The 15362-nt window shown below is 41.0% G+C and overlaps 1 protein-coding gene across 3 annotated transcripts in view; it reads right to left on the bottom strand.

Annotated features, from left to right (window-relative positions):
* Positions 1–15362, bottom strand: part of ADGRA1 (adhesion G protein-coupled receptor A1) — a 462284-nt gene that overhangs the window by 6524 nt on the left and 440398 nt on the right. For all 3 annotated transcript variants that reach the window (XM_039337456.1, XM_039337457.1, XM_039337458.1), the window contains one exon: positions 1027–1128. In XM_039337456.1, the coding sequence (XP_039193390.1) occupies positions 1027–1128 (102 nt within the window). The remainder of the gene's footprint in view (positions 1–1026; positions 1129–15362) is intronic.

The raw sequence follows: 15362 nt of genomic DNA, 5'->3' as shown, positions 1-15362 counted from the left end.
TTCCCTCAGACAATCTCTAGATATCCCAAAAGTCTTTCAAGAGCTGCACAGTATATAGCAAGTAAAATGAAGTGAGAGCCAATGGAATTGTCCCCTTCGCTGGGTGGTGATATCTTCAAAATGGTCTTTATCACAGGCCACTTCAAAACTTAGCTCCGTAAAAACTGAAGTTAGAACGTCTACATTTCTATGTCGTGTTGTGAAAAATGAATAAGGCATACACAACACTGTGCTGTGATTTAGTCTAACTCTTTCTCCCCTGAGCAATTTTACCCCTCCACCTGCTTCCTGGTTTTCTACTCATATTGTGATATCTGGTATTGATTGCCTGTGATTAAAGTGATTAAATAAAGTAGCACAACCTCTGTGACAGTGCTGGCAGGAAAGTCTCCCACAAATTTATGAACATAAATAATCAGATCTCTTAACATCCTGTTGATTATAAGTGATTGTCTAATCACGTGATGGAATAAATAGGTTTTAATAGGATAGAACTTCCAGAAGAGTTTTGCCAGGGTTCTTCATTTTTCTAATGTATTTCTCAAATGAAATTTCTTAAAAGTATTTTCATGAAGGAAAAACAGAGTTTGCTTTACTTCCTCCACTTTTCTACAAATATGGGAACACCAAATCTGCCAGGACATTAATTGAAATGCTTTCCTTAAATGCTATCAAAATATTGTAATACACAATTTATTAATGCCTCTTTAGTACTTTTTAGTACTCAGTTAAATCAATGCATTTAGAAGAAATCAGTAGACTTCTAAACAGGTATGTGTCCCCTCATGCATTTATATATTTACTTTAGAAACATTAAAAACCATAATTGAGGGTTTTTGGGCTGTGTGCAGAGTATAATACATAATGTTATAAAATGACAAAAACCACATGCTAATGCACAGTCACTAACTGGACAGGGATCCTGGATTAGGTGCTATGGTTCCAGACTGAAAGTTATTTAATCATGACTTACTCTTACAAGAAATACAGTGGCATCATACATGGAAAATAAACGGATATACTTACAACTGAGCTCCGGCGTAACTTTTTATCCCATAATTATTTATGTTGGTTGCTGCAGTAATTCCACAGATAATAAAAGGAACACCTCCACTAATCAGATAGAACCTGTTTCAAAGACAATTATTTGATAAGTGAATTTGCTTGGCATCAGGTAAAGATTTTTAATATTTGAAACAAGAGTCTTTGAAAGCAGAATGTAATTCAATTCATCTGTTTTAAACCCATTAAAACTGGAAATAAAACAAACTGCAAACACAATGTGATGATCTAGGACAGTGGTGGCGAACCTATGGCACGCATGCCAGAGGCGGCACTCAGAGCCCTCTCTGTTGGCATATGTGCCACCGCCATCAGCAGCAGGTTCATCAGGCTGTCCCCGCCGCCCAGAGCAGGAGCCCCACCCAGCACAAAGGAGGCAAAGTGGTTGACTAGCAAGCTCGAGTAGAAGTGGTAGAGCAGAGGTCACCAACCATTGTCGATTGGTGGACTGGAAGAAAAGGGAGGGGAAAGCATTTTACATGCGTGCACGCATGCACAGGGCCGAGAGCACACACGCACTGCAAATGGGGCAGAGCTAGTGCCTGTGTGATACTCACTAGCTCTGCTCCATTCTTATGTGGTGTAGCGCCTTGTATCTGCACCCTGTGGCATAGTGGTGGCCATTTTTGCACCTTGCAGCACGGTGGCCCATTTTTGTGCCCCTGGTTTTTGTGTGCCAGAAGCGGCACTCAGAGGTACCACCCAGCCCCCCACGAGGGCACCACAATGCTGATGCGGCCCTGGCACTTTGCAATAAATAAGTGGGTTTTGGGTTGCAGTTTGGGCACTCAGTCTCTAAAAGGTTTGCCATCATTGATGTAGGAAGTAAAATATTTAAATTTAGAGACACATAGTTTAGAATTTCAGTGTGAAATGCATTCAAAACTGGGACATTTCAATAAAAATGTATTTTCATTTAACCATGGATACAACCCTCCAGTAAGAAAAAAAAAATGAAAATCCCAACATTCCAGTTTTAAAAATGAAACCTGTTTTCAAACAAAATCTTGGTGAAGATTTTTGTTTAAATACAGAAGATAAGATAATTTTATTCTGAAAAATTAGCCGAACCACAATTTCAAGCAAAATGACCATATGTATTATGTGTGACATGTATTATTATTCAACTTCTAGTATATAAAAAAGTATAACCTTGCAAAAGGCCTATTAAATTAAGCCATTATCCTTTGTAAACTTGGCAGCATCTTCTCTATTCCCAATCTAGAACCTGAGCTAATGAGACAAAAATATATCACAATACAGGCTTTGGACAAACCATTGTTTTGTTTCATGTTGGAAAAAAACAGAAGTTCTATCTTACTTGATTATGTAATTAATGTGCTAGAACCCTAGATGACGAACCTGAACCCATGAGCTTCCAATCTTGAACTTTCCCTTTGTAAATATTAGTGCACAGCAAAACTTTTGATAGCAGATATGGGATCTGGTGCTCTAAACCAGGGGTCCTCAACCTTGGCAACTTTAAAACTTGTGGACTTCAACTCCCAGAAGTCCTCAGCCAGCAAAGCCAACAATATTGTTCTGTCCCAAAGAGATGTAGAAAACAAGAAGAAGACATATTGCCAAGCTAGAACATCTCTTCAATAGAGATGCTAAAAGCTAGAACAATCCAAAGCCAAGAATACAAAATAAAGATGGCAAACAGGAGAGAAAAGTGTGAGCACTACGTAGGGCAATGTTGGTATAGTGATATGCATATATACATATAGTGAAAAAATCTATTTAGTATTATACGTAATTCAGAAATTCTGCATACAGGGTTTAGGAAAAGAACCTTCTCTGCCATTGCCCCCACTCTATAGAACAGCTTGTTCCCAGAAGCAAGGGAGGCCCCTCCCCCACTGTTCCAGCCTTCCGGAAGAGCATGAAGACTTGGATCTGCCAACCGGCCAAGGGTTCTAAGCGTGCCTTGCAACCCTGGGGGTGGTTGGTGGGCTGAAAGCACTTCTGCCTTTAACTCTGCAATTGTTCTTTTTAACTCTGTCTTCAATCTGGGTTTTAACTTTGTTTTTAATTACAGCTTTCATATGATTGTTACTGTCTTATTTGTAAACTGCTCAGAGTCACACCAGTGTGATGTGCAGTATAGAAATTTGATAAAATAAATAAATTATGATAAGCATGTTGCCCCCAGCGTGATGTGCAGTATAGAAATTTGATAAAATAAATAAATTATGATAAGCATGTTGCTTCCAGCCATTGCCTTGGCCTCTGCTGATCCTGGCTGCCTGGAACACTTAGCAGCTGGCCCAGGCTTAATTGGTATTCATTGTGCCAACGAGGAGGCTATATCTCTCAAGCTTTTCTTCTTAAAATGTCCTTATGTGCTTTTTGAAAAGGAAAATTAGAGCAATGTCTCCAAACTAGCCAGAAGGGAGGTCCAGAAGAGTAAACACTGCTTGGGAGCAGGTATAGCTAGTCCTCGACTTACGAATGTAATGGAGCCTGCCCATTCCATTCATAACTCGAGGATAGGAGTGAGTCTTGTACTTTGAACGCGATTCACTCCCAGCTTTTGCCCATGCATTCGCTAATTTAATGCATGGGCAAATGCACAGCTCGTTAAGTGAACATGAGGTATCTCAGGGTGGGGAAGGCCATGGAACTAGTTATGGAACAGGCCACCAGCTTGAGACCCCCTCCCCGAGATACTTCATGCTCCCTCCCCTGGGATCCCCACAATTGCTCTCCTGCCCAGTCCTACCATGCTGGGTCATTTATCTTGTGAAGATCTGTCTCCTCTCCAGCCTCTTTGTTTCTTTCTCTACTCCTGGCAAGAGCAGAGGGAGGCCTCCTAGGCCCAGAACGGACCTCTGGAAGCATGTGGCCACCACCCATGGCCTCCGTTCTGGGCCTCGGAGGCCTGGAGGAGGCCTTGGAGGCCCAGAACAGGCCTCCGGAGAGTTGCGGAAGCATCTCCAGCCTCCTTTATAGATGGCAGCGACCCGGAAAAGGCCTCCAATGCCTGTATCGGGCCTCCAGAGATCAGCTGAAGCCTCCCCTGGCATCCTTTCTGGGTGGCGGAAGTCCGGAAAAGGCCATCAATGCCTGGATTGGGCCTCCAGAAACTACCCCTGGTCTCCTTTCCGGGTGGCAGCAGTTCGGAAAAGTCCTCCAATGCCCAGATTGGGGCTCTAGAGGCAACAGAAGGATTCCCTGGCCTCTTTTCTGGGTGGTAGCGGCCCAGAAAAGGCATCCAACACCTGGATCAGGTGTTCAGATGTCCGCAGAAATGTTCCCAGGTTCCTTTCTGGGTGGCAGCGGCCTGGTAAAGGCCTCTGATGCCCGGATTGGGCTCCTGGAGGCATGCACAAGCCTCCCCTGGCTTTTGTTCCATTTTCTGTTGCAGAGAACAGAAGCCTAAACTACTGTCAGATCACACGAGATAAGCATCGTGAGATCTCATGCCACTGATCTCGTGTGATTTTGCATTACTTTAGGCCTTCATTCTCTGTGAATGCACCAAAGGCATGGAGCAGTCAAGAAAGGGAAGGATCTCTCGATCTTTGCAGGTGGGTATCCATAGGCCTAGTGCCTAGGGAGATCCGGGGCGGGGGGTGCAGGGAGGGAATAGCCAGGGTGAATGTTGCAGTGCCACTGCAGTTGTTCGTAAGGGTGAACAACTGCTGCAGTGTGGCAACATTCGTAATTTTGGGACTTTTTCGTAAACACTAGGGGGTGCTTATCAGGTAACTTCGAACGTTTGCTAAGGGAACGCTCGTAACTCAGGGATTACCTGTACCATATGAAATATATGGCAGAGAAGGGATGCTGGATAAAAAGGAATGTAGAAAATGCACTGTGCATGCCTAGGTCAGAAAAGCTGGATTACATGATATATTTATTCATTATGCTGACATAAACTAAATATTATTTATGTTGTATAAAAAGTTTTAATAATTAAGCAGCCTTATCATTTCTTTTGCTACTTACATACACAATAAATAATAGTGAAATACAGGATGTTGACACTAGTTACTTCTTAGAACCAAACCCATCTAGGAGTATGTAATGTATATTAGTAACTGTTATAATTAAATAGTGAATTATTGTCAGGCCCTATCATAAGCAGAACAAATTTCCTAGGAAACATATATTTTTTCAATAAAACACCCGTCTTAGTGTAAATTCCCTACAATCAACGTTGTATAGAAATGACTGATTGAAAGAAGCTCTAGAGAGGTGACGCTCAATCTAACACTTCAACAACCCTTGAAAGAACAAAAATCCACCTTTCCCATGAATGACAATTCTATGTTATATACATTTTGCTATTAAAATTAATTAAAAATTGCATCTCTTTGCCAGCAACTCTTTCCCAGCTTTGATTTTATTATCACTGTAAATGGTTTTCTGCTCTAGTCCAAAAGGCTATTCATGGCACCCTCTTCCCCAGCCAATGAACTCCCCAATCGTGGGCTGCATCAGAGAAGCTTTGGTTGCAGTAGTCACCAAAGCTTCTTGCATCCCTTATTTTATATCTCTGCAACAGAGAAAAGATGCAATTTGCCACTTTGAGGCAAAAGGAAAGGGCTGATGGAAAGAAGGTAATGGTAGTGATGAGAAGAAGGAAAGCTGCTGCTAATTCAAGTCAGACATATTTTCCTCAAGGCTTCCCCAAGCGATTCATCACCCCTTTTCTTCTCCGCACTGTGAGATCTGTGTTCACTCAGAAGAACCAAGAAAAACAAATACAGTAGTGGAGGGAGAAGTTGAGGGGCAAACCTTTCCTCTCGCTTATTGTCAACAGGATCATGGAAAAAATAAATCCTTGGTTGGCAATGCTCTGGAACTCATGCAGCAGCACTTTCCCTGCTAAGCTCAAATGAGTCAGAGTGCAGAAGTACTAGTGGTTTATGGCAGGGGTCCCCAACCCCCGGTCCATGGACCAGTACTGGGCCGCGGCAGGCCAGAAACCGGGCCGCACAAACAAGCAAAGCCCCATCCATGGGATGCAGGCAGCACAGAAAACCATGCCCCCTCCAGTCTGCGGAAAAACCTCTCTCCAAGTAACCGGTGCCTGGTGCCCAAAAGGTTGGGGACCTCTGATTTATGGAGATCCAGAGCATGGTTGTTCCAAACGTGCTTTTTCAATAGGCAACTGGACTTTTGTTTTTCCTTGAAGACATTTTGCTTCTTATATAAGAAGCTTTTTCAGTTCTGACTTGGATGAGAAGCGAAATGTCCTATTGTCCAGGTCAGCCATTTCCTCTTCTCATCTACCTGATAAGACCTATCCTGTTGACAATAAGCAAGAAGAGAGAAAAGTTTTCCCCTCAACTTCTCCCTCCAGTGTTTATTTTTTTTCTTGGTTCTTCTAAGTCAAAGATCTTCAAACTTGGCCCTTTTATGACTTGTGGACTTCAACTGTCTGGCTGAGGAATTCTGGGAGTTGAAGTCCAGAAGTCATAAAAGGGCCAAGTTTGAAGACCCCTGTTCTAAGTGAACACGGATCTCACAATGCAGAGAAAAAAATGGCCAGAACTGAAGAAGTCTCTTAGATGAGAAGCAAAACGTCTTCAAGGAAAAACAGTCCACTTGCCTTCTGAAAAAGCACCTTTGGGACAGAAGAAGGGGAGGCCACCAGATTGACACGTCAGGCTTATACTTTGATACGGGAAATGTTGGATGTTAATTTGTATGGTTGTTATGAAAACCCCATGTTACACAAAGACTGTTTCTGAATCTCACCAGGGTTAGGTGCACTATCATTGGAGAAACAGGTTCTTTGATTGAGATTATACTACTAGTTCTGCCTCTGCTGAATTATTACAGAGTGAAAGCATCTCAAATTTTCTGAGAATAGCGGTAGCATTGGATAACCTTCCATTTTACATTTTTCCAGAAACAATTAGTACCCCATGGTTCCATTTCAAACATTACATTGGAATTGCAATTCATTAATTGCACATAGTTCTGTAAGCTAATAGAAAAAAAGGTGTGAATTATTGAGTTCAGATCAGACAATGGCAGATCTTGAACTGATAGGATTAGCTTTTCCTAGAATCACAAGGTCTAACAGCTATGGCTTGATGGGTAGAAGTAAATATAAAGTGGTAGCTCTGACGTAATTATCTGGAACGTCAAACAATATAATGGGATTTTCATATAAAAGACAGAAAATACAGGTGAAACTCGAAAAATTAGAATATCGTGCAAAAGTTCATTTATTTCAGTAATGCAACTTAAAAGGTGAACCTAATATATGAGATAGACTCATTACATGCAAAGCAAGATAGTTCAAGCTGTGATGTGTCATAAGTGAGATGATTATGGCTTACAGCTCCATAATCTCAGAAAATTAGAATATTGTGAAAAGGTTCAATATTCTAGGCTCAAAGTGTCCCACTCTAATCAGCTAACACCTGCAAAGGGTTCCTGAGCCTTTAAATGGTCTCTCAGCCTGGTTCAATAGGAATCACAATCATGGGAAAGACTGCTGACCTGACAGTTGTGCAGAAAACCATCATTGACACCCTCCATAAGGAGGGAAAGCCTCAAAAGGTAATTGCAAAAGAAGTTGGATGTTCCCAAAGTGCTGTATAAAAGCACATTAATAGAAAGTTATGTGGAAGAGAAAAGTGTGGAAGAAAAAGGTGCACAAGCAGCAGGGATGACCGCACCCTGGAGAGGATTGCCATTCAAAAGTGTTGGGGACTTTCACAAGGAGTGGACTGAGGCTGGGAGTCAGTGCATCAAGAGCCACCACACACAGACGGATCCTGGACATGGGCTTCAAATGTCGTATTCCTCTTGTCAAGCCGCTCCTGAATAACAAACATCAGAAGTGTCTTACCTGGGCTAAAGAAAAACAGAACTGGTCTGTTGCTCAGTGGTCCAAAGTCCTCTTTTCTGATGAGAGCAACTTTTGCATCTCATTTGGGAACCAAGGACCCAGAATCTGGAGGAAGAATGGAGAGGCACACACTGCCAAAAGCACCAAAACCTGGTTCAATGACTGTGGGATTACTGTGCTTGATTGGCCAGCAAACTCGCCTGACCTGAACCCCATAGAGAATCTATGGGGCATTGCCAAGAGAAAGATGAGAGACATGAGACCGAACAATACAGAAGAGCTGAAGGCCGCTATTGAAGCATCCTGGTCTTCCATAACACCTCAGCAGTGCCACAGGCTGATAGCTTCCATGCCACGCCACATTGAGGCAGTAATTGCTGCAAAAGGGGCTCAAACCAAGTACTGAGTACATATGCATGCTTATACTTTTCAGAGGTCCGATATTGTTCTATGTACAATCCTTGTTTTATTGATTGCATGTAATATTCTAATTTTCTGAGATTGTGGATTTGGAGTTTTCATGAGCTGTAAGCCATAATCATCTCACTTATGACACATCACGGCTTGAACTATCTTGCTTTGCATGTAATGAGTCTATCTCATATATTAGGTTCACCTTTTAAGTTGCATTACTGAAATAAATGAACTTTTGCACAATATTCTAATTTTTCGAGTTTCACCTGTATATAAACAAGTAGTTTTATAGCACTGAAGCCATTGTAATATATTTTGACTTTAAAAAAGCCAAGAATCTGAACTAGAAAAGTCAGGGTAATGTTTATAGGGAATTTTAAAATAAGATTTTGAAGCATGTAAGGATGTCATGGATATAGCAATAGAAAACTGTTTATGTGATTAAGTGCCTATCAGAAAACCATTGATATCTAACATTGCCCCACCTTTCCAATACTTCAGAAAAAGCAAAAAGAGTCACACGGAGGCTATGATCTCTAAGCGGAGGCAAGGGCAGGGAGATGACTGCCAGAATACCAAATGTGAGAATTCATTGAAGGTTCATTTTTTTCATTTGAAATTCAGCCTAATGGGAAGTTGTCTTGACAACACAACTGTTGTGAATGAAGACCATGTGGGAAGAATATGCACACTTGTCCCATCCCTGAAGCTATGTATGTCCTGTCCCCTAAAACCAGAGTTCTTTTTCTCATAGAACGCCCAGAACGGAGTTCCGGCACCTTTTTTGGATGGAACCTTGTAGGGTAGGCAAGGCGGGTTGTATGATGTGTGTGAGTTCCGGCACATTTTTTTTTTTTTTTTTTAGAAAAAAAGCACTGCCTGAAACAATTTATTTCTTCACAATGAGAGTTTTTCTGGCTCTCTAGGAAGTCCAATAAGATTGCTGCTGTAAACTTAATATTATTTTCTATGTACTGATTCGTTGTTATGGCTGGAAAAAAAACAGCAGGCAGCCTCTCCCACTGCAAGCATAATGGTGGAAATTGCAATGATCTGCACTGTTTGCTTCTCTGTTTGATATTTGTTTTTGAATAGTGCATAGACGGGTTCTTAGTCTATATATTTGTTGATTACTAATTTATCAGCGGGCCAAGCTGCTAGGAAGTCCTATGTATCCCCCCTGCCCACCGTCATGGAAAAATAGTATTCACTATAGTCTAAGCTGGCTGAGGAATTCTGGGAGGTCAACAGGTCTTAAAATTGTCAAGGTTGGACATTCGTAGTCTAAACCAAAACAATTGAGATCTGAAACATTTTTTAATCTTCCAATCACACAGGCTTCTTAATATTTTGATCCAATGCAAGTCTAGGGCTTGAGATTTGGGTCACATCTTGTTCTCTGCCTTCTGAGTCATTCCTCATGGTCAGTTTAAATTGAATTATAGCATCAAAAATTACAACATCAAAAATCTCATCAATTTTCGATATAGGTAGTGGGATGGGATTTGGGGTGGGGTTCGGGGATGGGGTTGGGATAGGGGTAGGTACAACAATGGGGTTGCCCCCAATAACATTTCCAAGCTTTAGCAAACAGACTATTGTCCGGATACAGATATTCAATAAGAATAGTTAATATGATAATAAATAGCTATAGTCAACAAAAATAACAATAATCATAAAGTATATCAATTAATCAGTAGATATCATTCATCTTATTAAATTTCACAATCATTTCTCACTAACTTGTTTTGCTAACCATTTGTAAAAGCTTTCCCATGTTTTAAAATAGACTGAGTCTTCTTTCTCTTTAATCTCTAGGGTTAGTCTGTCCATTTCTGCACATTCTAGAATTTTCCTAATTATGATCTCATCAAATGGTATATTTTCATTTTTCCAATATTGGGCAAATTCTATTCTTGCAGCTGTCAATATATGTAATATTAAATACTCGTTCTCTTTCCCATAGTTAGATCCTGTCCCTATCCCAACCCCATCCCCGAACCCCACCCCGAATCCCATCCCACTACCTGTATCAATCCTATTTTCCCCCCACCCTTATAAAACTTAATAAAATATTGTTTAAAAAAATCTCATCAATTTTCTTAGTTCTGTGCAATTTTCTACTAATACAGATAAACAAAAAATCACTCTTACCAAGAAAATCTACTTTTAAAAATTTAAACTTTTACATTCCACCCTGTTTACCACACAATGATTAACAACATAAATGTAAGATAGTACTGCATTGTTATAACAAGAACCAGATAATGGCATGTCAATCATAAAGGAAACAACAGCATCCAAAAACACAACCCATCTAATCACAGTTGGGAGAAGTTGATAGGACAGGCAATGACATATTTCACAACAAACAAGAAACCTCCCATTTCTCCAAGATCAAAACACTGAAGAGACCATCTCAGCATTTGCATTATCTCCAAATGAAAAACCAGGATCAGAAAATTCGTACAATCCAACATTTCGCTCTGAGCTATGTGTATTTTCTACCATCACAATTTTAGATCTATCATTTCATCTATCTAGATCAAGGACTCTCTGTTTAAATTCATGAGTAGTTCTGCTGAGACTGAGCAATATTAAAAAAGGAGTGAAAAGCTGCATATATCATCAAAAGTTAGCTGAGCCAGTGATTCACCTCAAAAAGATTGTCTTGGCTAATATTTTAGATGACATATTTGCCTTCAGGTTGTTGTAGAAGGATATCTGAAGAAAGTACACTAAGGGCTCACAGTAGAGTTCTAGTAAAGTTTGACTGGATAGCTTCTAGGTGTGACATTCAGAGAAACTATCAAAGAAACAAAACTTCAAATGTTTGCAATAAATAGCATGATTGCAGTAACTTAAATATTTCCATTGCAAGTGGCAACTTATTAGTATTTTGCATTTGCAGTCTTTAGAAGCCAGACTGTAACCTCACAATTTTATTTGTCTATGAGGCACAAGACTAGAAGAGAAAACCTAAGCATTTGAATGTCTTTACCTGCCATTAATTTTCCACTTAGATGGGCAGTGACTCTTAGTGGAAGGGGGATCTTCATCTTGAAATGGCAGTCTCTGGCTAATGCCCAGAGGGAATAACAATGGCCAAAGTGTGTCAAGGAATGAATCACTGTGTCAGAGTGGAGAAGTGTGGGAATTTAATTGTGGTTTTAGAATCATAGGCCTGGAAGGGATATTGGAGGTCTTTTATTCCAACCCACTGCCCAAGGCAGGAATCCGAATCTATCTTTTCACGCTGCTCCAGTCGTTAGGAGCTAGAGCCACTGCAAGTAACAGACCATCATTTTCATAAATAGACTCTGCTGAACATTGTTCTGATTGCTTTGCAAACTGTTAAATACAACCAAGCATTTTAAATATTTGAATGTTTGAATCTGCCAATTTGGTTGTATTTGCATAACTGCTTTAGCTTAACCTGTACTGAGCATGTTGTAATTTTAATTCTTATCAAAGAGGGAGAGAAAGAAAAAGAAATGGAGCATATAATTGCCTTTAAAAAGACTTGAATTGTTCTCTATCTCATTCGTCACTTCAAATGTGAATTTTGCTCAGCCTTCCTAGGAGATCAAACTTGGAACTTTGCATAAAAACATACACTCAACCACTCAGTTATATAATATTCACGTGAGAAGCCTTGTCCGTTTAGTTTTCAGTATCCCTTTGGATACAAAACTATCTTTGACATTTTCTATTCTAAATGCTGAAATTGGAACCCCATCTTTGGAGGCTTTCTAGACATGTTATTCTTCTTTATTTGATTTTACTTGGCTCTCTCACTTTGGATGCGTATTTCAATGAAAGACGCACCCTTAAAAAAAAAAAAGCAATCCTAGAAGCCTCCACATACCTTAGAGCTACCAGAACATTATTTATTAAAAAAAGAGAGAAGCAATCATTTTAACAACCAGATGCTTTTATTCACATGTGACATTTTAGATGGATTGCCTCTGCGTTACTTGGACTCAACAATAATCCTTAGATTCATCAACGACAGACATGTATTTTCGCAAAGTGGCAGATACCACTTCATTGTTTTAAATGGAGACAGCAAGACATTTACCACTGTATCCCAGAGGTGGCTTTGGGAGCTCCTAAGCGTTTTATTTCCCTTCTAGCAGATGGAGGCAAGAAGAAATTTAGCCTAAATGTCACATTCAAATATAAACTTGGGTGTTTTCAAAAACACAGAACAATGTAGCCATGTTGGCATTATTACAAACAACTATTTGAAAGACGAAAACATATTGTTCAGACAGTTTATTATCAAAAACTAGAAGCCTGAGGCCAACATTGGTCACTATAAATGAGTATAAAAATATGAGCAAATGCCATCTCCCCCCCCCCACTTATTACTCATAGCCAGATCATACTGCTGAAGTGATAGAGAAGTTACTTCTGGTAAAATCGTCACTTCTGCCTGTCCTGACCATCTCAGACCTCACCTCCAGACAAGGCAGATCAAAGTTCCCAAGACCGTAAGTCTAGAAAACTCCACTGCCAACCCAGAAATGGAATCAAGGAGTTCAGGCAGGGAGGTTGCTATGCAACAGGGAGGCTGGTACAATAGCAACATTCCCAACTGATCCCTAGAACTCAACTTAATGAGCAGGGTCCCACACTGGATGTGTAGTATAGTGCCACTGAAGGCGGCAAGGGATTCACAGAAGAGAATTGCCCACACTTCTACCCCTGCCCTGAAGTTTTGGCTGATTCCACACCCAAATCCCAGCTGGGCCTATCTCTGAAAGAGCCACCCCATCTTACAAGCCCAGCCAGGGTACGGTAATAGATGTCGGGTTGGCCCTCTCATCAACGATTAAATCGCAAATGAGGGAGGCCTTATTATAGGTTGGCCTGGCATTTAGAAGCAGCAGCTGAAAACCAGGGCTGAAGCCAAGGAGCTGGAACGTGAAACTGGTATGAGACATTGGTCCTGGCTTCCCAAAGAATGGCCTGCTCCTAGTCTCCCAACTATATTCTTGTAGAAAACGTAAGAGACTTTTACGAATTCCAGAGGGTTTAGCAGAGAGATTTATTGCGCAAGGTTCAGAAGCAGTAACAACAAGCAATTCTGAACGCTGAGGGAGGGTTCAAACTACAGTTTTATACATTTCTTTTCTCAGGAACAAAGGGGCACACATAGAAATCTACATTGTAATACATCAGATTCATTTCTCACGTATTAGATTCATTTCTCACGGGCACACATTAGTGATTACTTTAGGTTAGTTGTATTACTTTAGGTTAGTTTCTCACAGGGCATACAATGGACAGTTATGCTACATACATTGTTTCCAAGTGCAATGTGCATTTGGTTAGTCACCAGATTGCTAACACAGCTTTATTCCGGTAATAATGTAGACACATCATTTTAATGATTTTTTATTATTATTATTATTTCACATTATTCTATATTATTCTACTTTAATATCTCCCCCTGCCTATTACCACTGTAACTCTTTGGCTGGCTCATATCCCACCAAGGCCGTATAATCCTCCAATCCAGTCCGCCCTCAATTCCCAAGGTTGGGGGGCCTCCCATCAATCCTATCCATCCCAGGAAGGGGAAGCTGGGCACCCTGAGGCTCTTTAGCTTCATTGAATCCTATCAGGAGTAAGTGACCATCTCCCCAACTCAATCCACAAACACACACACACACACACACACACACAAAGACCCTCATACTTACAGGAGTCTCCTCCTTGCCATTCTTACCAGCTAGTAAGGGTTCCCTTTTCATTCATTCTTACCCAACCTCTGGCTCTCATCCAGAGGTGGGAGGAATCACTCAGTCAGAGGTTCCGAGCTGGCAGGTGGAATTGGGCTGATTGATCCTCTTATCCCTTTACAGACACTGTGAGGGGAAGGGGAAGGGTTCATAGAACACTGCCACTTTACTGCTATCCCCTCCATCCAGCAGTCTAGCCAATACCCACATCCCAAATATAACCCAAACAGAGTTATACAGTACATGAGGACAGAGGCCAGCAAGAAAAGAGGTTACAAACACAACAAATGCGGCCCCCGTTGTGGTCAGACCTGTAAAGGCGGCCACTGCTCTGGCCATTTCTCTAACCAACAGAAAGCCCACAGGCACAATGAGTGAGCCACACCAGATCTACAGAAATGGCCAACACAACCCATGGCCAGGGTTGCAGCTGTACTCCAGGGATCTTCAAACTTGGCAACTTTAAGACATGTGGATTTCAATTCCCAGAATTCCTCAGCCAGCCCTGGCTGGCTTAGGAATTCTGGGAGTTGAAGTCCACAAGTCTTAAAGTTGCCAAGTTTGAAGACCCCTGCTGTAGTTTGTCCTTGGGCCTGCTCTCTGGCCCACTCCTCTAGCCTCCAAACTTCCTAGTGTGGCCCATACAGGCTCTCAGATGTGGCAAATGCACCAGGCCCAAAGGTAGGGACCGTCCTCCAGCCTAACCTCTGGCCCACTGTTTTGACTACCAAACCTCCCAGCATGGCTGGTGTCCAACTCAAACCTCCCTAACATGATTGGCACATGACCTATATGCACAGCAATGCTTCTCTAGCCCATCTTCCCAGCTGTGCCTATAATTAGCAAAATGCCCCCTTTTTGATTCCTTGGGGAAGCTATTATTTTATAATTTGCTAAGATTGGAAAACCTAACATCAACACATGTCATTAAGACTTTTTCACCTCCTTGTAATAGAAATAATGCCTTCCCTTAGCTTCATATCACTGAATATTTTTGACATTGTTTAAGAATCGGCTTTACAGAAATGCTTTGGTGACCTAAAAATTGCTTCATTGTTTTTCTATATTTTATATTTCACTAATCATACTATTATTATTATGTGCATAACAATGTGAAATCATAGCTACCAGTTCTTTAGTTGTTGCTGGCATTCATATGCATCGTGTTCTTCTCAGTACCTAGGATGTTATAATATATTAGTACAGTACATGAGTGCATCCAAGCAATGTGGCCATTTGTAATCGACAGATGGAAATTTTGTTAATGCTTTCAAGGCTTTTTGGTATGGCACCAGCACCAATAACCAAACTCCTATTTA

Source organism: Crotalus tigris, unplaced genomic scaffold (genome assembly GCF_016545835.1).
Source record: "Crotalus tigris isolate CLP2741 ecotype Arizona unplaced genomic scaffold, ASM1654583v1 scf7180000017678.2327064, whole genome shotgun sequence".
In the NCBI taxonomy this organism is placed as follows: Eukaryota; Metazoa; Chordata; class Lepidosauria; order Squamata; family Viperidae; genus Crotalus; species Crotalus tigris.
The sequence above is the reverse complement of the archived record's forward strand: the minus strand, read 5'-3'. Positions and strand labels throughout refer to the sequence as shown.